Source organism: Sinocyclocheilus rhinocerous, unplaced genomic scaffold, assembly GCF_001515625.1.
Source record: "Sinocyclocheilus rhinocerous isolate Xijiao unplaced genomic scaffold, SAMN03320098_v1.1 scaffold1492, whole genome shotgun sequence".
In the NCBI taxonomy this organism is placed as follows: domain Eukaryota; kingdom Metazoa; phylum Chordata; class Actinopteri; order Cypriniformes; family Cyprinidae; genus Sinocyclocheilus; species Sinocyclocheilus rhinocerous.
Window position 1 is genome coordinate 55,361 of NW_015636532.1, and position 23,319 is coordinate 78,679.

A 23,319-nucleotide genomic window follows, 5' to 3' on the forward strand; every position below is an offset into this window, starting at 1 on the left:
AAAATCGTCCCAGTACTTTAGTACTGTACATTTAGTTCTGGAACTAAAGCGGTGCGAAAGTCCCTAATGTATGTAAAAAAGACACATCTCACCTCTGCTTCCACAGTCCCTGATCCTGCTCTGGACTTAAAGTACCACTTATTCTGAAACACACATACACAGGACAGCATTTTTGCAAGGATTTCCAATAAACAAGTTTGTATTCTTGTGACTGGACGCTGATGCACGGTGATGCTTGTTTGTATGTGTATTATATTATTATAATAATTAATTATTATATAATTAGATGATCCAACGGTAGCTGCACGGATCTCAGGCTGCCTAAAGGACATCTCGGCATAGATGAAAGAACATCACCTACAGCTCAACCTGGCAAAGACTGAGTTTGACTTCATCTTAAAAAAAAAAAACATTTAAAAAAACTTTTTCTTTCTCTTTATTTATTCCTTCCATTTCTAGCTTGTACTTATTTGAACAATGCCTAAAACTTGGTATTACAAGCACTTCCTGTGTCTGTTTGCCTCTTTAAGAAGAATCGCTTTATGTATTCCCCAATTGTAAGTCGCTTTGGATAAAAGCGTCTGCAAAATGACTAAATGTAAATGTATTATTATATTGCTTACTTGTGATGCGAACTTCCATGTCTGTGGTGCTGATGATTATGATGGTGTCTCTGATGTTCCTTCTCGCTGAGGGAAGAGGAGTTAGAGTGGGAAGAGCCAAGGCCTTTCCGCTGCTCTTTTGTTTTCTGTAGAACACGACGATATGACAGTGTGCAGAGCCAACACAAGAGCTTCCCATCCACCTGGAGAAAAATAGAATTGACATCTGCATTAAGTGTGCTCAGTCTTATTTTAATACTGTTTATATAATATTATAGCATTTCATATTTTGAATGTTTGAATTTTCTTTAAACTCTTATTTTCTCTTATTTCATCAAATTATTTATTCAGTTTTCATATTCATTTTAGTTAAAAAAATTTTGTGCTTCTATATTTTTTTTTATTTTAATCTTAATTGTAATAAATCTTAATTTATTTTTATTTCAGTTTTAGTACTTCACCATTTCCAAGGCAACATTTATTTTTTCATGTTTTAATTGAACGTGTATTTTAGTGTTAAAGTATAATATAATAGTAGTATAATAGTGTTAGTTAAAAATAACACTGCAGGTGCTCTCGCACATGCTGTACACTTGGTTTGCATTTTGTGATGATTCATAAACACCTCTGACATTAGAGAATGGATATTTGTTAACAGTATGTAAAGGGATAGTTCATCCAAAAACAAAAACTCTGTCATCATTTACTCATCCTCAAGTTGTTCCAAACCTGTAGGAGTTTCTTTCTTCTCTTGAACACAAAAGAAAATATTTTGAGAATGCTGGTTAACAGTTGCGGTAGCCATGGACTTCCATAGTGTGGAAAAAAATAAATGGCTACCAGCAATTGTTTGGTTACCAACATTCTTCAAAATATCTTCTTTTGTTTGGAATAACTTGCGGTTGTGTAAATGACAATTTTAATTTTTATCCCCGTGTTTATTTTAGATTTTCAGCACTGTCATTTTAATTTCTCCTATTATAACTGTAAATCAAAACTAAGAATAGTGCTAATGAAAAAAAAAAACAGTGCTATCTTGGTTGCTTGCATAAAGTCAAAACTGAAAATGTGGGCTGCAATCAAACTCAAGATATGAGTGTACTATCCACATGGACCTTTGAAAGGTGAAGTGAATTTCTGCACCACTAGCATCACCAAATGGATTTGCAAAATTAATGAATGATGTTTTCAAACAGGTTGACCTTTAAAAAATATTACACCACCTCAAAGATAAAATGGCAACCGTTTCCATGTACATGCATCACAAAGTCCACCACACACTGCTGATAATAAATGTGTAAAGCTGCCTGATCAGTTATTAGTGGGAGGAGTGGGCTTTAATGATTCAGCTCTGTGTTGTGCTTGTGCCTAAACCAACAGCAGTTTTGTGCAACATGTCCGGTAATTAATGCCAGACATGATTGAGCGCTTGACGCTGAACAGAGATCTATAAGCTCATGCTTTCAATGTGCTGAAATCTGGAAACAGTGACTGTCCAATCTGTCAGAGCGGAGTGAATCACATCACACACATGCAGCGTGAGAGAACACAGCCAGTGTGTGTGGATGAGTAATAAGAACATGCATGTGCGATTGGTCACCTTTCTCCTTCCCTCGTCCTTCCTGTCGAAGGCACACTGCTGCTTGCACTGTTCGCAGGTCTGTGGAGGGCCATACTTCTTCTCAGAGTTGGTGCAGCGCTGACATTTGGTCCCAATGAATGCAGCAATAATGTTACAGTACTGACATGGCTTCGGCTGGGGAAAAAGAGAGAAAAGGATGTGTGTTAGCGCACACATCTGCGGGATTTCCAGTTATTTAAACATATGCACTCTCAAGTGAACTTACCGTCCCAAACTGTTTGACATTCTGTGCGCATTTCTTACAGATAGTGTTGGTTTTGCTGAAAAAAGTAAAGTTTTTCATTAGCACAGAAATGGAGAAAGAATCATTTTTCCTAGCCTGGTTGTGTGACTGTCTTACCTCTCCTGCTGAAACTCTGACCTGCAGAAGGTGCATTTCACTATAGGGTGCGCGATCCGACACTCCTGCAAGGAAAAAAACAATCAATGGTACGCTATAAACTTTAAATGTGCTTTAAACTCACGCCGATGTTTAGATGCGTTTATTAATTTGGCCACCACTGTACACGGAACAAGTATTTTCACCAGCTAAAAAATGGTTAAGTCATGTTTTCACTGTAGTGTGTCAGTAGGACATATCAGTTTACATTTCCAAACGTTCATTTTGCCATTAATTGTAATAATCCAGTGAGATTTTTGTCTGACAACAGCCAGTGCTCCACACAGAGATCTGATCTCATCATCATCCAGTCTGTCTGGAATGACATGAAGAAACAGAACAAACTGAAACAGACTAAATCCAGAAGAACTGTGGCAATGTCTCCAAGATTGTGTCTCTAATGGCGCTTTTCCACTGCATGGTACGGCACGGTACGGATCACTTTTGGGGGGTTTTCCACTGGGTACAGTACCTGGTACTTTTTTAGTACTCTGTCTGCTGCTTTTGACACAGTTAATCACCAGATCCTCCTGTCCACCCTCACGAAGATGGGCGTCTCAGGATCCACACTCCAATGGTTCAAGTCTTACCTCTCAGGTAGGTCTTTCAGGGTGTCTTGCTACTGGGGTTCCTCAAGGCTCAGTGCTTGGACCACTTCTCTTCTCCATCTACATGTCATAATTAGGATCTCCTGTCTGAGAGACATTTCTAGCTGGATGAAGGACCATTACCTTCAACTCAACCTTGCTAAGACAGAACTGCTAGTGGTCTCAGCCAACCCAGCACTTCATCACACCCTCTCTATACAGCTGGGTTCGTCAACCATAATTCCTTCCAGGACAGCCAGGAACCTTGGAGTTGTGATCAATGATCAGTTAAGCTTCACAAACCATATTGCTACAACGGCCCGGTCCTGCAGATTTGCCTTATACAACATTAGGAAGATTAGACCCTTCCTACCAGAGCAAGCTGCACAACTCCTTGTCCAAGCTCTTGTTCTCTCCAGACTGGACTATTGTAATGCTCTCTTGGCGGGCCTTCCCGCATGTACTATCAAGCCTCTGCAACTGATCCAGAATGCAGAAGCGAGAGTGGTCTTTAACGAGCCGAAAAAAGCTCACATTACACATCTCTTCATCAGTTTACACTAGCTACCAGTAGCTGCTCGCATCAAATTCAAGGTACTGATGTTTGCCTACAAGACCACCACTGGCGCTGCACCAACTCTATTCCATTCTATTAAAAGAAGAAAAAAAAACCTAGCTATGTGTACTGTGCAAGACTAACTGAGACTTGTCACAGCACTTGCATACTGTTGCTCTCTTGTTCATCTGATTGCTTCTATTGTTCTCCTCATTTGTAAGTCGCTTTGGATAAAAGCGTCTGCTAAATAATTAAATGTAAATGTAAAATGTAAAATGCTTCAAGAGACCTACCTGAAAAAACTATGAGCAAGTGCACCTAGGGCAAAAGCCGCTTTAAACGCAAAGGACGATCACACCAAATGTTGATTTCATTTAGTTAATAGATAAAAGAAAATCTATTTATGACATTATTTTTGGCAGCATCCTCATTTTACAGCATTTTTACACAAGTGCCTACTGTAGCTTTGCAGGTAGGTCTCTTGAAGCATCTTGGAGATGTTGCCACAGTTTGTAAAATGCTTCAAGAGACCTACCTGCAAAGCTACCTGAAAAAACTATGAGCAAGTGCACCTAGGGCAAAAGCCGCTTTAAACGCAAAGGACGATCACACCAAATGTTGATTTCATTTAGTTAATAGATAAAAGAAAATCTATTTATGACATTATTTTTGGCAGCATCCTCATTTTACAGCATTTTTTTTTTACCTAAAATTTAGTCTGTCTCCGTTTGTTCTGTTTCTTCATGTCATTGCAGGCAGACTGCATGATGATCAGATCAGATCTCTGTGTGGAGCACTTGCTGTGTCAGACTCCTTGTGCAAACGAAAATCTCACTGATTACAATTAATGGCAAAATGAATGTTTGGAAATGCAAACTGATATTTCTTACTGACACACTACAGCAAAAGATAGAAATAACCGACTTAAAACCATTTTTAGCTGGTGAAAATACTAATACTAGGCCACCACTGTATGTAGATGTATATAAACAGGTCGCAAAGAATATAACACGGCCAGTGCAGCTTAGTACAATTACAATGTCATGTATGACTGGTGGACTGTATCGTAAAGACAGCAGTGGTGCTTTAGCTTCTGCAGTTCACAATTGACGCTTACACAGCTCTCTGCACACACACTTTCACCCCAGGCTCATGTAAACAGTACGTGCATGTGCGCTCTCACCTTGCAGAGCTGCTGGCCCTGCGACAACTCCTCGAACGGGAACCGCTGGTTACACTTGGTGCAGGCGTACAGGGCCGATGTGGCCATCACCAACCCCACAAACACACACTTACCGCTACTGATAAAATATAAATACACTTAACGCGCAGACGACCTTTAACACATACGTTAAGGTGAGACCTGAGCAGATTCAATGCCAATTAAAACTGCACTTAATCCCGATAAATAAAATGGATCCAACCATCTAAAACTGCTCTGCGAACACTACTATAAAAACATCAGTGGCTTAACCTCATGATTAAAAACTACATATAAACTGATATATCGCTATACGTGAAAAGAATGACTAAAAACCTGATTTCATTTCTCGGTTTTTCGGCTCCTGGTGAGAATTTCTGCTTTCTCCTTTTTGTATCTTAAGTCGACGCACGAACTGGATGCGCCCTGTGACTACAAAGGAAAGACTCAACAGCCAATCAGATGCCAGCGCCGATGGGCGGGAAGAACGGGTTTGAAAAATCAGCACCAATCAAAGAGCTCGTCCCGCCTCATTAAAAAGCTACGTATTGTTTTCTGTAACGTGTTTGTGATAGTGATGGGAAGTTCGGATCATTTGACCGACTCGGACCTTTAGTCTCGTTCAGCAAAATGAACGAATCTTTTTTCGAGTCATTTCGTTCATTTCGTTCATTTTAACAAAATATAATTAAAATGTTACGTGTTACTTCCCTAATATGTCTACTACTTACGCAAACGTTGATCACACTACAAACAATACAAAACTGCTATAAGAAACAGAAAAGATTAATTCATTGTTTACCTGAGTCTTCAGTCTATGATTAGCTCACCACCTCTTATCTGACAAGTCTTCGGGTTTGGGCTTATGGGGCTGTCACGTGATGAACGAACGACTCATAATATTACCGCCCTAATAGGCATTTTTAAAATGATATAATAAATGATCTGTGGAGTATTTTGAGCTGAAACTTCACAGACACATTCTGGGGACACCAGAGACTTATATTACATATTGTAAAAAGGGGCATAATATGTCTCCTTTAAAGCTCTGCCAGACCCCATCAATCAGAACATTCTCATTACTCATTAGTCTTTATTTGTTTTCATGAGGTAAGTGGCAGAAGTTCACTCATGGTTTTGTTGTTAGGTATGATGGATTTTAGTACATTTTAAAGAATGCTGCACTCACTTTCTATGCAGCGAAAAAAGTAGCTGTTGTTTCTGTTTGATCTTACAGAAAAGGAAAGCAGAGTCAGTCTCTTTGGCAACACAAGTGACCGCAGCGACTCCAGTGCCTTCACTTCCTGGTTCTGCGGAAGCGAGTCAGGCCTCTGTCTATCCAGCGATGAGAGATTCCTCTTTCAGCATTAAATCCAGAGACGAGCATGAACAACTCACCTCTCTCACCACAGTAAGAAATGACTGTATTTGAAACAATTCAAGAATAGTTTGTGTCTTCTTACGTAATATTTAATACAAATTATTGAATTTAAATTTAATAAATGTTAGGTATAAAGAAGTTTCTTTCTTTATCGCCTCTGCTTCTTCCTCCTGGAAGAATGGCATATCATCCATCCAGCGTCATCTCATTCCTCCTCAGCCTGGGAGAAAAAGAAAAAGTTGTGGAGGGACAGATGAGGTATGTCCTGCAGCTAAAAATGCTCATTCTCAAAAAAAAAAAAAATTTATCAAGATGATGGTGCTGTAAAATATTCAGCATCTGTTAAAAGTAGGATTGTGATGTTTTAGGGCACTTCTTTTCTGTATATTTTATGATGGTACTTTAATTTAACAATAGTACTATTGTTATAAGTGAAATACTGTGTTATACAAATTCTGTACAGTTACAGTGCCTTGCGAAAATATTCATACCCCTTCATTTTTTTCAGATTTTGTTAAGTTGCTGCCTTATGCTAAACTGCTTTAAATTACTTTTTTCCCACATCAATCTACACTCCATACACCATAATGGTAAAGCAAAAAACAGGTTTTTAACATCTTTGCAAATTTATTAAAAATAAAAAACTTAAATGATTCCATTGCATAAGTATTCATACCTATCTGGGACAGTTGAAATTTTGCTCAGGAGCATTCAAATTGCTTGTAGATGTTACTACACTTCGAGTGAAGTTAACCTGTGGCAAATTCAATTGAATGGGTATGATTTGGAAAGGCACACACGTCTTAATAAAAGGTCTAACAGCTGATAATGCATATCAGAGCAAAATGTTGTGAGCTTATGTTCGCTTTTTTAATTGCGTTGTGTTGTGCACTACTGGTCCACCGTACAGAACCTATAGGATGTTGCGCATGCGCGACTGAACGAATCACTCCCCGAGACGACTCGTTCTTCCCGAGTCACATTAAAGATTCGTTCAAAACGAACGAATCGTTCAAGAACGACCCAACACTAGTTTGTGATGTAAAGATCTCACCCTTTCTTGTGCATTCATTCTAGTGAAACTGGCAACAGTACGACTGTAAGGGGCTCCATTATGGCTCAGACAGTTCTCTGTAGACTCTAGAGCAAAACTAAACACAAAAGGTGACAGAACGGTAGAGTACCTAGTTGTAACCTAGAAATAATTTGAGTAATTGTATAATTAATTCGAATTACAGTGGTGATATTTACGGAATATTTAATATGATTACTAGTGATTTCCAGCAGCATAATCCCTTAAATTACTTAGAGTTGTAGATAGCACTGAAGATGAACAAGAAAAAAATAAAAGAATTTCAGCAGGCTTATGTCAGATTCCAATAAATACCAACAAAAATAGTTAAATAACACAATTATACACCTTTTTCATTAAAAAAAACCCCACAATTTTCATAAGCATTACGTTCTTGCCTAGTTAAAGGCACTCTGCTCATTGTGCATTAAGTATTGACTTTATTGGCTCTTACATGAACCAGATACATCTAAACAATTTGTAATAAGTGCCCCTTATATAATACTAAAACTAAACATAGAATATCTGTTATTTTTAATTTTCCTTACTTAATCTTTCAAATCGGACATTTGACAGTAAATAAGCATATAAGACCATACGTTTTAATAAAGATTTTCATCTAAATGTCGAATTTAGCTCATCAGCATTTTGATCGCAGCATTTTTTTTGGTAAATTACACAAACAAGGATTTAAATTACTATATAAATACTGTAGAAAGAAAAAAAAGATAGCCTGCCTTATTGCTAAAATAATTTTTATCAGTTATAGTTTGTGCGTCACTCAAGGCAAAATAAACGCGACTGGCGTTCTACTGATAAAAAAGATGGCGGATCATTCGGTGGGTAATGTATAGACGGTTGTTTTCTATGTGGTCTTGGTGGCGATTCAAATGAAATTTGTTCGGTCTGTGTTGGTCGATGTCATTTACAATTGCGTATATCCTCATAGGTTGAGATTACCGAGGGCTGTCGACTTCCCGTGCTGCGAAAAAATCAAGAACATGAAGACGAATGGCGTAAGTATCAGACTGACAGCTGCGTATATAATGTACACAATAACACTAGCAGCTCCTCTGCCTTACATGTCAGTGCTCATGTATACAAAAACAGCTACATGCGAATAGCAGTATAATACTATATATCTATATTTTTATATATATGTAGATATTTACGGATTTAACGGTTTGTTTGTCCAAAAGTAATTTATAATTTCGTCCCTTCGTAGCTTTGGCTGAAATTCTCAGTGTTAAAGACATTTCTGGAAAAAAGCTCTACTATGTCCACTATATTGACTGTGAGTATTAATTATTAGCTTTGGTCACTTACCTCGTTTTTTGCCTTCAGAGTGTGAATGATTCCATATTGAGCTTTTAGTTTCAATTTGTTGTTGTTTTTTTGGAAGTCAATAAGCGCCTGGATGAATGGGTTACTCCAGACCGACTGGATATTAAGAAGCTCCAATTTCCCAAGAAGGAGGCAAAGACTCCAATGAAGAATGGGCTGCCTGGGTCTCGCCCAAGCTCTCCAGAGAGAGACGTGGTAAGAGAATCTATTCTGTACCCTGTGGCTCTAGACGTAGAAACAACACTGCCCCACGTCAGTGGCAAAAATATACAGTATATCATACACAGCTGTTTTCAAATTTGCATGCTGTTCCGTCCGTTTATCATCTCTCACTTTCTGTTCAAATTTAGAAGAAGAGTCTAGATCTCCATGTTCAGTCTGCTTCAGCTACTTCAAGAGGCAAAACCCTCCCCACACCGGTACAGAAGATCCCTGCCCGTTCTTTTTTTGCCAGTCAATCTGTACAGAAAGAGTTTATGATGAACGAGCTGAATTAAAGACTAATTTGAATAAGCTCATTATATAACATAAGGCAGCAACATAACAAAATGTGAAAAAATGAATGGGGTATTATTACTTTCGCAAGTCACTGTATATTAACCAACACTGACCACTAGTAAGAGCTGAGTGAGAACTGGGTTCCAACCAAAACCAAATCATTAAAATGTTTTCCACTGAGATTTTGCTTTCTGCTCTTCTATGGCTTACCTTCCTCCATTAAAATTTCCCAAAGCTTTGCAACCCCTTGTGTTTTTCTAGATGGTAAAGATGTTCCAGAATAACAGCCCTCGCTGCTCTACCGTCTATTTGCTGCCAGGAGAGGTCCGGCTCATTTACTTCCCATTGCTTTTGCTTTGGTTTGAGTATCTTGTCAGAATGGAGGCTTAGGGTCGTGAAAGAATCAGATTCTAAACAGAATGGATTCTGTAAATCAAGTAATAGAATCCATTGCACTAAATACATAAATATATATTTTTGTAAAGAAATCAGGTAAACCTGACATGAAAAAAATCAAAATTTTAAAATATGAAGCACAGTCACTGTCTTCATGTATTGATGTTTCATACTATTCTCTCTGACTCTACTCTCTGGTCTCAGGACTCTCAGGACAGTTCAGATGGAATCCCATCTGCCCCGCGCATGACCGGTAGCTTGGTGTCCGACCGCAGTCATGATGACATTGTGACACGAATGAAGAACATAGACTGTATTGAGCTGGGCCGGCACAGACTGAAGCCTTGGTACTTCTCTCCATACCCACAGGAGCTCACCTCTCTGCCCATTCTCTACCTCTGTGAATTCTGCCTCAAATACCTCAAAAGCCTCAAATGTCTCCAAAGACACTTGGTAAGAGTAGTTAGACAACTGTAGGCTTAAGATGCAGTCACATTAGTGAAATTTTGCAGACATTTTTCATTGTCAATAGTGCAGCCGTGCATAAAGTACACCACACACTGAAGTCACATTCAGAGCAGCTTTCTGTTGGTCAGTGCGGTGAATTTGCATAACCAGCATTAACACCAGTGTAGTCTTGCTTGGGGCACATTTCTACCCTCATGTAAAATTCTTGATTGCACAGATTCCCATTGAAATTTTGCAGTGGGAAATGTGACCACATCTTTAAATAGCTGTTATAGTTACACATATTTTGTATATAATTGTATTACATTTAATATAATTATTACTCCTCCTGTAACTTTTACAGACAAAATGCAACCTTCGGCATCCACCAGGAAATGAGATATACCGCAAAGGAACCATCTCCTTTTTTGAAATAGATGGCAGAAAAAACAAGGTGTGTAATGAGAGGCAGATGACAAAATTAGAGTTTGGATTAGTGCTTTAACACAAATAATTCAAGAATGATGTTAAAGTGGCTAAACGTAATCCAGAATATTTAAATGTTGCTGTTTGGACACTTCCTTTAATAGGGTCCAGTGCATGTGTTGTACTGCATGTACTATACATCTTTTGTGGTCTCTTAAAGGTCTTTTAAATCTATTTTCAATCTTCTCTTTCACTGCACAGGCATATTCCCAAAATTTGTGTTTATTGGCCAAATGCTTCCTGGACCATAAGACCCTGTACTACGACACAGATCCTTTCCTTTTCTATGTTATGTCGGAGTATGACTCAAAGGGTTTCCATATAGTTGGCTACTTCTCAAAGGTATATTTTATCTCTGCTGGCATCTGTTTTTATGTTTTTTAATCCTTCAAACATTGCTTGTGCCGTATTTAAAATGAAAACCTCTTGGCTTCTTTGAAGCCACTGTATTAAATGTCTTTTTTCCTTGTTCATTAAAGGAGAAGGAATCAACAGAAGACTATAACGTGGCCTGTATCCTGACCTTGCCACCTTATCAGAGAAGAGGCTATGGCAAACTACTAATTGAGTTCAGTGAGTAATTTTACAGTTTTCATGACTTATCAAATTGCATTAGTCAAACAACATTTTTGCTCAATAATTTATGCCTCAAAGTTATTTAATGTGATTAGCCCTGAATGTTGTGGGCCTTGCCTAAAAAACACATCTTGTCTCCAAGGTTATGAGCTCTCAAAGGTGGAAGGAAAGACCGGCACCCCAGAGAAACCTCTGTCTGATTTGGGCCTGCTCTCGTACCGTTCATACTGGTCCCAGACCATTCTGGAGATACTCATGGACCTCAAATCAGAGAATGGAGAGCGGCCACAGATCACCATCAAGTATGTGCCCACTGTTTTTATTGTACTAAGGAAATACTTTGTAGGCAGTTTTCTAGCAGTGTTCTTGCCTTTGTTGTTTTTAGTGAAATTAGCGAGATCACAAGTGTCAAGAAAGAGGATGTGATATAGATCCCTGCCCGTTCTTTTTTTGCCAGTCAATCTGTACAGAAAGAGTTTATGATGAACGAGCTGAATTAAAGACTAATTTGAATAAGCTCATTATACACTTTTCAAAGTGTGAGGGATGCCGTTTTTGCCTCATCTCGATTTAAACTGCAGATAGCAGTACAATGTACATCTAAAATACTAGATACATTTTTAGTATTTATTACACGGGGAACTGAAAAAAGATGTTTTGTTACTCCTAAAGCAAATCTATTCGTTTTCTGTATGTTAAAGGTGACATATCATGAAAATCTGACTTTTCCAGGTTTTAAGTGTCCCCGGTGCATCTACCAACCAAGGAAACGTGATAAAGATTAACCCAGTAACTTTGTTTTGGTAAGCCTTTTTTTGCAAGCGTCTTGAGAAAACGAGCACGTCAGATTTCGCCTCCGTGGTGACGTGGCAAAGGGATCTCATTATAATATTACCGCCCTAATAGGCATTTTTAAAATGATATAATAAATGATCTGTGGAGTATTTTGAGCTGAAAGGCCACAGATCACCATCAAGTATGTGCCCACTGTTTGTATTGTACTAAGGAAATACTTTATAGGCACAGTTTTCTAGCAGTGTTCTTGCTTTTGATGCTCTTAGTGAAATTAGCGAGATCACAAGTGTCAAGAAAGAGGATGTGATATCAACTCTTCAATACCTCAACCTCATCAATTATTACAAGGTAAAAATAACACTTTCAATGAACACTTCTCAATTTAAGTTCTAAATCTGAATACTTTGGGGTAGAAAAATTAGTCATTAGTCGGATTTGCTCTTCTCCATTGCAGGGTCAATATATCCTCACCTTGTCTGAGGACATAGTGGAAGGTCACGAGCGTGCCATGCAGAAACGCCACCTCCGCATTGATCCCAAATGCTTGCATTTCACTCCTAAAGACTGGAGCAAGAGGGGCAAGTGGTGAGGTACAAAGGAGGGCCGCTAGCTCACAGATACAGACAGGAATTAAAACCAACATAAATAATGTAAATGGTCTTGTATTTATGTACTTTTATAGTTTTTATATAAAGCATTTGTCTAAAAATATCGAGCCACCTCAAAAATGTAACTAAATGTGATGTGTAAATAAACAGTCTGTTTGGGATTATTAACACGTTTTCTTAGTCACTAAAGATTAAAGATATAGGATTGCTTTATGCATTATCTGAAATATGTGATGGATTGCATGTATTTAATCTTTTAAATATTCAGTTACACATTGTGTCATGGATACTCAGACTGCAGCTTGACTACACAAAAACCAGCTCTAGCTCAATTATAACTAAACATCCCCACACGACTGAAACACGATCTATTGTCTAGATCCATATACTGCAGATCTTTTATTGCTGTGGACGACTCCCAATTGAATCAGGGTCAACACATTTTATTTGTCAATAATGTTAATGTATAAGCAAACGTTAGATTATAGAGCATATCTATAACATGATTACAGTGTCAATTTCAAGTAAAGACAGAAGCCTGTATGCAAAACCCAGAGGCTGAAAAACTGGCCTCAACTTCCCTCCGCATCAAGATGATGCAGGCAGAATCCCATTGACATCACAATACTTTGGTCATGTGATGCTCAGGCACAGAGTTCTACTACATACAGCTCATACAGTTCAAGCCCTAATATGCTACTAATATGTATTAGTGCTTTAATAGTCTTAATAAATGTATTAATATAATACTAGTATGAAACCGTTTTAGTGATTAAAAGCTTCTTCCATCCATCCAGCCAGCTGGTAGCACTGCAGCGAGGTGAATGTTAGTGTGTGAATTTACATCAGTTGTGTATCACTGCAAGTAACATGAGAACCGTGTGACATGCTCACGCGGTGTGTGTGGGCATCTACATTCCTTAAAGCCTAAACAAAGGTCTGCACAGGTGTGATGGAGCGTGTGGGAGACCCCGCCCTCTCGGAGGATGACGAGGCCGTACGATTGGCCGCCTCGCGCTGCAGCTCTTCCACCCTCTTCTGAAGCTCTGCCCGTTTTGCTAGCAGCTCTTTGTAGCGCTGATGGACAGGCTCCTAAAATAAATTTTTCATCAAACTGAGACTTTCAAACCAAACACAGACAGCACAAGCCATTTAAAAAAACCATTATAAGTCCTTAAAATGATAACTAAAATGTCTGACGTTTAAGTTGATGATTTACCCTGGGTAAACATAATTCTGGGTTATCTTGATTCACATTTCACATTGCTCATGTTTCACATGGGGTTAACAATTAATCCTGGGTATTCATAAATTGACACTGTACATTCCTAATCCCCAGGTTGACATCCTTATTTGCGGTGTCAATGGCATTGATTGGGACAAATGCAGTCCAATACTGTCAAGTTTTTCCTGAATGGATTTTCCTTATTCATTCACATTTTCTGTCACCATTTGATATTTTTCCTTTCAAATGCTGAAACTATGGTTTATGCACTGCATTTCCATGAATGTCCAAAAAGGGTTTCACAACTCCGGGTAAAAGTGGTGCTAAATTACCCTTTACCCGGGGTTAAATGCAGAGTTTAGAATGATAATAGCCTGGGGTTTAAGTGCAGTGTGAAAAGCCTGAATGAATTGTCTTTCAAATATCAGACAAATGTGAGCAAACTTTACCTAGCAGTACCTACACATCCATTAAAACCTGAAGTGTACCTGTGGTCGCATGCGAGGATTCCAGCGTATGTAGTAGGTGACCCAGAGCTGGAGGTGTCGTATACCAACGGTGGGGAAGAGCACATGGGAGGGATAATGTACGTACAGGGGATTCACAAACTCTTCTAGCTGACTGTTCACAAACGACCATAGAGACACAGTGCGCTTCGGGACTTCCTAAACACAAAACAGACAGTCTCTTAGACCCACACACACTCATACGCAGCTTATAAATAAACACAAGTCTCACACAAACAATGACAACGGATAATTTACTGTAAGTTGCTTTGGATAAAAGCATCTGCCAAATTACATCATGATCCATTAGAGACTAACTGTCATATTCCTACTCTGTAAATGAGATGCATCTAAAGTGTGCAAACAATATTCCCAATGCCATTCTCACTCTTACCTCTTTAAGTCTTTGCTGCTCACTGTTACACAGAAATGTGCCAAAGAGGCAACTGTAGAGGTGATCCAGTATTGTTATGAGGAAATACTCATTGAACTCGAAAGCTGCAGGAAACTACAAACACAAATACCTATTACTCATACAGACACAGACCACAGAACATACTGCAGACATAGGCAGGTGCTGCTCTGGAAACTCGGGGGTGTTTTGCACTCACCTGTCTCGTCATCTGCCAAACACAATCTATGAACTGCAGGAAGATTGGTGAGCGATCAGCATCTGTGTGATTCCTATCACCATGGCCCACTCGCTGTATACACAAAATATAATAATGTTCAAAAGTATGGGGTCAGTAAGATTTTTTTTACAATTTGAAAGTAGTCTCTTATGTTCACAAAGGCTACATTTATTTTGATCAAACATACAATAAAAACAACTACTGTGAAATATTATAAAAATGTATAATAACTGTTTTGTATTTTTAATATATGTTAAAATATAATTTATTCCTGTGATGGCAATTTTTTGCAGCCATTACTCCAGTGCCACATGATCCTTCAGAAATCATGTTGATTTGAGGGACAAGTAACATATCTAATGATTAGCAATGTTGAAAATAATTGTACTACTTAATATCTGAGAAAATGTGTACATTTTTTAGGATTCTTTCATGAATGTAAAGTTGAAAAGAACAGCATTCATTTGAAACAGAAATCAGTAACTTTATAAATGCCTTCACTGTAAATTTTGATCAATTTGATGCATCCCTCCTGAATAAAAGTATTAATTTCTTTACAGAAAAAAATCTTACTGACCCTACATTTCTGAAGGGTAGTGCACGTTGTTTTTGTATTTTTTTTTAAATGGTCAAAAGTTAAGTATATTATATATTTTATAGAACTAAAAAAAAAAATTTACACAAGATATTACAATGAAAATGTAATTTCCGATAGAAAGGCTAAATTTGGTTTCTGGAGTAGCTTGTGCAGCACATAAAACAAGGAAATTGGCCATATGTCAATATAATGGTATGTGCCCATTTACCAGTGCACTTGTATAGGACACTATGAAGCAGTCATTATATAGGAAATAGTGAGCGAGTTAACAAGTGAGCAATTTGTGTTACAGGAAACCTATTATTCTCTCACGGTCTTGCTTGTTGCTGTATCATGTAAACTACAACTGGACCCCTGACCTGTTGGAAGCGGTGACCGAAGCTGAGCCACTCTTTCTCCAGCAGTATCTGAAAGCCTCGTATGGTTCTGTAGTGAGAGTCCAGCATTATCAAGGCCAGTGAGGTCAGCTGAGGAGTTCTGTCCCAGCCGTCACTGCAATGAACCACCACTGAGGTTTTCCCAGACTCCACCTTATCGGCTATCCTTAAAGCTCCAGCCAGAATCAACTATCACACATACACACACCACACAGTCAGTGCCACATTCATCATCCTCATGTTTCTTAACATTTGAGAAAGGTGATTAACGTAATCACTCTCGTCTCACCTTAATATGCTCCAGCCAGTGGGTGGACTCGAGATTGGAAAGCCAGTGAGATTCCTCAATGTTGGGATAGACAACCTCCTTCAGTTTCCGTAGCGACTCACGCATTACATGAATGTTGTGGATATCCAGAAACACCAGTTCAGCATTCTGATAAGCATCTTCACTCTCATACCCACCTCCTTTCATCTAAAATACACATGAACACAGGCTTTAAAAATTTCCTTTCATTCAAAATGCACTTGAACTGAAAGTGAGTGCCTACCTTGTTAGCTGCAGCATTCACACTTGGTCTGGCGTCGAATATGAACAGTTTGTGTGATTGAGCGTTTGCGTCCATAATGGCCTGAAGGAGCTTCTCATCTTCTTTGCAGCGGCGACCGTTCTGGCCCACCATCGGTTGACTGGCACGCACCACTGCGGCCTGACTCTCTGGGTGGATCCATGACAGCACCTAAAACAGGGCAAGCCAATAGCTTCAGTGGTGAGGCCCGGGGACGAATAATTGTGCACACACAGACTGACGTGTGATGATTCAGAAACATCTCATGACACTGACCGGAATGCGTCCTTTGGCCCTAAAGCTGAAGACGCGTCGCAGTTCCTCATCAGTAATGGTTACTGGGACAAATAGCGCTGCTGGGTATGAATCACACAGCTCGTAGTGATCATTTACTTTGGAGATCCTCCAGCTCTCGTTTGGAAGACCCTACACACACATACACACGTGTATTTAAAACACGACGCACAAATACTTGATTCTCATTGGTTAATCACAGCATTATGCATAAAATATTATTTGCATAATGATGATATAAACTATATAAATGATTGTTTGCATTTCAGATTTTATTTCTTTATTTTCATGTATTAATTTGGCAAGTACCTGTGATACATGGGATAATGAGCACTGTCATTATTGCAAAACAAACCCCTTCAGGGTGATACAAGCCAACTATGCTTTACATTAGAGTCCTAATCACTCTAAAGGGATTTATTTTGCAATAAATATTGGATGAATATATATATATATATATATATATTACCACCCTGAATAAACACAGACTGTACCTGTCTCTTGTATTCAGCCAGTGGATCATATACCTTCCATCCATTCTCAGGAAACACCTGCTTATACTCAAATGCAAAGAGGGACTAGACAAAGAGAAAGGAAGGAGACAGACAGAGATACTAATTCATTTTAGGCTGGTGCTGAATCAGTTTAATTTAGTATATAAATCATATTATATGCTGTATTAATATATACTCTCTGTTTATTTATGTTTCTCACCATGTTGTTTGACACTGGAAAAGCAAACTTTATCAGAACCTCGAACACGGACTTCTTTAGTGAGTCCTCAGGCTCCTTGTGCACAAAACGTAGATTCCTCATATCCTACAAGACATACACATTAAGCAAATATGCAAAAAAAAAAAAAAAGATCCATCAGGATTCAATAGTCAGGGTTTTTTCAGCTGCCAGTTTAATGTCCTGCAAATATTTTCAATGGCCCTAACACTAAACTATTATACTTTTTTTAGCAGTGTATTTTCATATGTGCCAGATGTTCACATTCACATACATAAAAAAATTACTAAAACTTAAAATATAATGAAAATAAAAATGTGAAAGTATAAAAATTAAAATTTTGTTGTGCTTTTGTCATTTTTGTCATTCATCACATTTTTAGTACTTAAAACAACATTTCTAATTTTTAAGTTTTTCAAGTTTGCATTTTTCATCTAACAATTATATTTCAGCTTTATTTAGCGCTTTGAGTTTGAGAAAGGCATTACTAATCAAATTTAGGCATTACTAATCAAATGTATTATTATTTCATATATATAAATAAACAAAACTATTTATTTTTAATATTTAAAAAATAAATCACTTAAAACCTTGCAGACACCTAACACTAAACTATTATACTTTTTTTAGCAGTGTATTTTCATATGTGCCAGATGTTCACATTCACATACATAAAAAAATTACTAAAACTTAAAATATAATGAAAATAAAAATGTGAAAGTATAAAAATTAAAGTAAAAATACTACAATAATATATTATTTGTATTATATATATATATAAATAAATTATATATATATATATATATATTATATTATATTATTTATTTGTTATTACTAATCAAATGTATTATTATTTCATATATATAAATAAACAAAACTATTTATTTTTAATATTTAAAAAATAAATCACTTAAAACCTTGCAGACAAGGCCATACGAGACATCTCCTCTGCTAGTTGCTGCACCAATCTTCTCTACTCTGCTCAAAGCTCCCAGTGGTAGATCTAGCCCAAACACTGGTTCCTAGACAACAAATAAGGTAATGGAAGTCTTTAGTTTAGAAATTCTCTCCAGCAGTCATAGAGAAACAACATAAGCACATGGCTCTTACCCTGTCAGTGCATCTGAAGAAAAGTCTGTAGTTAGTGACGGTCAGAGATCCTCTAACAGGCCCAATGAACGGACAAATGTAAGTCACGTCTTTAGCTGTGGACACACACACAATAAACAGATACATTTAAACCATCAGAATGGATTATGTACGGAAGTCAGTATAATGTACCACAAATACCGGAATCCTGAACCAGTTCCTCTGGCAGAAGAGGAAGTTCGCCTTTACTGGGGTCTTTGTAGACCTGCACACAGAAGAACATGAGATCAATGCAAAGGAACTGAGACTTAATCCAAACTTTAGGCTCACATTTATATTTTCATACCTTTTCAATTGCCTTTCCTTTACTCTGTAAGGAATTTAAAAACATATGAGGTTTAGTTATAGTAACAGTTCAGAGCATACAACAGTTTTAGGAACAGAATAAGAAGTGCTGGGTTGGACTTTGGTCCTGACTGACCCGCGGCTCTGTGTCTGAAACTCTGGTGCCACTGAAGCGGTCTGAGCGCGTCGTGGTAGAGCTGAAAGGACATTAGAGGATAAAGACGGATTAAAGCACACCTATGAGCTTTACACATTAAAGGAAGCATTTTCTCAGAAATGAACATTCTGTCGTCAATTACTGATACTCATGTTGCTCCAAACCTGTATGTCTTTAGAGTCAGTGACAGCCTCAGCCATCATTCACTATCATTACATCTAGAGGTCGAACGATTCATCGGTTTTGCCGATTAATCGGCACCGATAGTTGATTGGCGGAACTATCGGTTATCGGCAAAAATCAATGCCGATAGTTTTCCGGGTTGCGTCCGTTGCTGGAGTGGCTGAGAAGGGTCCGCTGCCATTATACAGTACGAGAGCGGCCTCTAGAGGCGGAAATCACTAACAGCACCTGTTGTTTGTTTTGACACGTGACACTGCGCGCTGCACAGAGCGGGAAACTTCAAACCTGCATTTAAATGCAGCCGACAGAAAATCCTGCCGCGGAACAGAGCGCCATTCACATAGTTTTCCATTAAATTACATTATATTTGTCCCAAATCATTGTTAATGTACGTAATGACTTCACCCTAGGCTATGAATTATGTATTGTGCTCTTTCTGTGGCTCTAATACAGTCTTTATGCTTCATATAGAGTTTAACATTAGTAAACTATGAAATAACTTTAATGATCAATATAGTAATTAATATTAACTATCGGTTGATTAATCGGTATCGGCCAGTGTGGTCCAACCTAGCTATCGGTATCGGTAATCCACTATCGGTCAACCTCTAATTACATCTGCTTTACTATACAGTACAAATGAGTGGTGTCATTCTCTGCCTAACATCTACTTTAATGTACTACAGATTCATGAAAGAAAGTCAGTTATACAGGTTTGGAACAAAATAAATGCTGAGCAAATAATGACAGAATTTTAATTTCTGGGTGAACTATCCCTTCCGTCAAAGAAATAATCATACTTAGCTGCAGCGCTCCTCACAGAAAGCACAGAAAGAAACGGTTTTCATACAGAGCGTTTGCGAATCAAGTCTTGTAAATATTCACTCGGTAATGCCTATGTGTGAGAGAGTGTGTTTGTGTTTTCTCTTGGTAAGTAACGTTACCTGCACAGCGACTCCACACTGTCCACACTGCCGCTCTCCTCCATCCCGAACCGCGCCACTGATAAAGTTGTCAAGTTAACTTAACTCTGTTAATTTAGTGACTGTTCAGTGCGGAAACTCAGTGAACACAAACAGCGGAAGCTGCCATGTCTTCCCAGAATTCCTCTAGGTGGGGCTGGCAGTGCGCGCTCGCGCGTTGGGCGTTTGTGGCCGTGAGCGCGTGCTTGTTGGTCACCTTGTGGGGACTGTTCTTCCGCCAGATTAAAACTAGATTAAACAACGTGAGACACAAACCCCAGAATGAGCACAATGTAACTATATGTATTTTATAAACAACAACAACAACCAAGAAAGTTAAAAGAATGTCCACGTATTAAAAAAAAAAAAACTTTATTTATTATCTTATATTTTTAATGAAAAGGTTCATTAAATAAAACAAAAACGAACTAAACAATGTCTTAATTAATATTAAAAGATGTTGGGATTAGGGTTAATAAAAATGAAAGAATGAAATGCCTTTTATTGACTAAATATGAATTTTTAAAAAATATGAAAGCTTGATATTAATACAAAATTAAAAATTCTTTAAAACGTGTGTTAGCTGATAGACATAACACTGACAAACAGTGTTTTTAACAGATTTAATTGTAACTACTGATTATTGAAAAATAAAGAAGGACAACCTCAGTGACTGTACAATGTAACATTCTGGACAAGACAGCAGCAAATAATGGACAAAATGAAGTAAAGATAGACATAGAGGCAATTCGTTTTTTTTTTTGACAAATAAAGTCGTAAAGTCTGGTTATATTTCATAATTTCCAGTAATAAGTTCCTAGTCAGCTGAAGTTTGTTATAAAACCCTTGGATTAATAGAAATCAAAGCAGTCTACAGTACATTCTTGTATGTGCCATTTACCGTCTCAAAAGGAAAGAGCAATTAATAAATTCTATGTTTTTCATTGATAATAAGGATAGCCATTTGGATGAATATGATCTTTTCTTTTGAAGCTGCTGTTATGGACGTAATTTCAGTGCTTTATTATAATACATCTATCTAAAAACAGTTTTAACAAATTTATCCATACAGAGACTGGATCAATGTAGCCTGCAGTGTGCATGTGTAAACTTTCCTGTATGTACATGGTTATGAATGTGTGTGAAAGGCGACCTATGTACAAGCTTGTGTATGTGAGTTGGTGTATGTTCATGTGTAAATGCGTTTGTACATAATTTGCGTCACAGTGTCTGCTGGTGGGTGTGTGCCTTGGATCTGATCTGAATGGTTAAGGACGGGCAGCACAAGCATCTTTTGTGTGGAGATGTTTGTAGTGGGGTGAGTAACAGCGTGACACGAGTGATTAGCAATGCAAAGCTCCGGTACTGCGCCATAATCTGCACTGGGGAAACATCAACCCTTTCCTGTGCGACTTCAACCTCTTCTTCTGCGCAGGGACCTCACCAACCGCAGGTAAACATCAGCCAAATACCAACCCTATCAAACACAGTACTAAACCTACCAATTAAACCCTGTCGTAATCAACTACCAACCATGTTCAATCCAGCAACTCAATAATCAACCAACTACCAAACCAGTAAAGTCAACATGAAACACCCATCTCCCTGGTTTAATTCTAATTTAGAAAGTTTACAACCACTTATTGATCATGGAATATACTACACATAGTAATAAATCAGGAAAAAAATATTATTTTATAAACCACTCTGGGAAACTAGAAATCTGTATTTGAAGTGAAGATGTTCTGCAGTATCTTGGGACATGAGGCTCTTTAAGTTGATTTCTGATGTATGTTCGGGATGTTCCTTTTCTCTACACTGTTAAAAAATAATGGTTCCTTATTGGCATTGATAGTTCCATGAAGAACTTTTAACACCTATAGAACCTTTGCAGTGCACAAAAGGTTATTTATAGTACAAAAATTTTTTTTATTGCTCTTTAAACTAAGAGGGGAAAAAGGTTATTTTAAAAACTGTTCTCTGAAAGGTTCTTTAGGGAATCAAAAATGGTTCTTCTAAATGGTGAAAAAAAACACTTTTTGTAACATTTATTTTTAAGACTGTATGATGACATCTATCACTGTATTTCATGAAAACAATAATAAAACACAATCCACAATTTACTAGTAGTAGTGGGGGGGGGGCACACAACCGAACTGTTGACACATTTCTAACTACCAAACCAACTTATGAACAGTTCTAAACTTCTAATCATTTAATTCTAAACCTAGAAAATCTGATTTCATAATGAATGTGCTTGTATAAAAAAAGAAAACTGCTGCACGGTCCTGTGAGGTCAGAGCATTTAATATTACACAAATCTGAGGCAGAAAGGCAAAAATGGAAGGTACTCTGGGACCTGTATCACACAAATACACACATCCAAGCGCACACTCTTGTTCTGTGACTGAACCCACGCTTTCATTGTGTGATGGGAGAATGAAATTGGCTGTGAGTTCGCCGGTCACATGGGTGGCTGTGCCTTCATAAATGGTTGCTGCAAGCTGGAGACACTCCATCTGACAGAAGTGAACACATACAGACACACACACACACACACACACACCGGAGACACGGCGGGTCTCAGAACCCCTCTACACGGGCTCTGCCCATGCCACTAACACCACCTGCGGAGCCTGGTAATGCTGAATACTGCATAAATCTCTTTCTCTCACTCACTTTCTCTATGGGTGGTTTGCTGTAGATGTGGTTGTATTTTGTCCTTGCACTTGCTTTTCTTGTAAAATGTAAATGATCCGCTCCTCACTTTCTGAGACCCCTTTAAAGGCCTGTTTGAGGGTCAAGACTTGGTTTTAGGGATCAGGTTATAATTGGGTAAAGGTTAGGTTTAGGATAAGGGTTTGGGTGAGGCACTTAGTTCTGATGGGTAGGTTTAGGGTAAGGAGCTAGAGATTGCATTGTGTCAATGTACGTCCTCACAAAGATAGCTAGGCCTATACAGAGTTGTGTGTGTGTGTGTGTGTGTGTGTGTGTGTGTGTGTTTCCTAATAACAGTGGACTTTTTCTCCGTCTTTCAGATCTGGAACCAAAAATGAACTGGGCGTCTTTTTATGCCGTGA

The 23,319-nt window shown here is 38.1% G+C and overlaps 3 protein-coding genes across 5 annotated transcripts in view; 1 reads left to right on the forward strand and 2 right to left on the reverse strand.

Annotated features, from left to right (window-relative positions):
• Positions 1–5,405, reverse strand: part of LOC107747812 (protein FAM76B-like) — a 10,054-nt gene extending 4,649 nt beyond the window's left edge. The window contains exons 1-7 of one of the 3 annotated variants that reach the window (XM_016562418.1): positions 5,304–5,405; positions 4,950–5,067; positions 2,585–2,649; positions 2,450–2,504; positions 2,203–2,358; positions 624–805; positions 93–143 (exon numbers count right to left, since the gene is read on the reverse strand). In XM_016562418.1, coding sequence (XP_016417904.1) covers positions 93–143; positions 624–805; positions 2,203–2,358; positions 2,450–2,504; positions 2,585–2,649; positions 4,950–5,036 — 596 coding nt within the window. In that variant the 5' untranslated portion in view covers positions 5,037–5,067; positions 5,304–5,405. The remainder of the gene's footprint in view (positions 1–92; positions 144–623; positions 806–2,202; positions 2,359–2,449; positions 2,505–2,584; positions 2,650–4,949; positions 5,068–5,303) is intronic. The other 2 variants (XM_016562417.1, XM_016562416.1) reach the window with 2 other exon arrangements.
• A 2,822-nt stretch (positions 5,406–8,227) lies between these two features.
• LOC107747823 (histone acetyltransferase KAT5-like) lies at positions 8,228–12,703 on the forward strand. The gene is made up of 13 exons (XM_016562429.1): positions 8,228–8,259; positions 8,370–8,436; positions 8,646–8,714; positions 8,823–8,959; positions 9,115–9,258; positions 9,524–9,586; positions 9,863–10,111; positions 10,470–10,559; positions 10,793–10,933; positions 11,071–11,164; positions 11,310–11,469; positions 12,229–12,310; positions 12,417–12,703. The coding sequence occupies exons 1-13, from the start codon at positions 8,245–8,247 to the stop codon at positions 12,549–12,551; spliced, it is 1,446 nt and encodes a 481-aa protein (XP_016417915.1). The 5' UTR covers positions 8,228–8,244; the 3' UTR covers positions 12,552–12,703.
• A 247-nt stretch (positions 12,704–12,950) lies between these two features.
• Positions 12,951–20,419, reverse strand: LOC107747813 (myotubularin-related protein 2). The gene is made up of 16 exons (XM_016562420.1): positions 20,222–20,419; positions 19,074–19,134; positions 18,939–18,962; positions 18,794–18,857; positions 18,614–18,708; positions 18,421–18,525; positions 17,486–17,590; positions 17,266–17,349; positions 16,754–16,903; positions 16,460–16,648; positions 16,198–16,383; positions 15,891–16,097; positions 14,913–15,005; positions 14,696–14,809; positions 14,284–14,460; positions 12,951–13,662 (listed from the first exon to the last, which is right to left on the reverse strand). Exons 1-16 carry the CDS (start codon positions 20,263–20,265, stop codon positions 13,498–13,500), a joined length of 1,863 nt encoding a protein of 620 aa, XP_016417906.1. The 5' UTR covers positions 20,266–20,419; the 3' UTR covers positions 12,951–13,497.
• Positions 20,420–23,319: the final 2,900 nt, after the last annotated feature.

Coding starts and splice junctions, on each gene's coding strand:
- LOC107747823 (XM_016562429.1), top strand. Junction 10,112..10,469: donor AATGTCTCCAAAGACACTTG/GTAAGAGTAGTT, acceptor TAACTTTTACAG/ACAAAATGCAACCTTCGGCA. Junction 11,470..12,228: donor CGGCCACAGATCACCATCAA/GTATGTGCCCAC, acceptor TGATGCTCTTAG/TGAAATTAGCGAGATCACAA.
- LOC107747813 (XM_016562420.1), bottom strand. CDS start 20,265: ATGGAGGAGAGCGGCAGTGTGGACAGTGTGGAGTCGCTGTGCAG. Junction 18,858..18,938: donor AAGGAAAGGCAATTGAAAAG/GTATGAAAATAT, acceptor TTCTGTGTGCAG/GTCTACAAAGACCCCAGTAA. Junction 18,526..18,613: donor TCTTCAGATGCACTGACAGG/GTAAGAGCCATG, acceptor TTTGTTGTCTAG/GAACCAGTGTTTGGGCTAGA.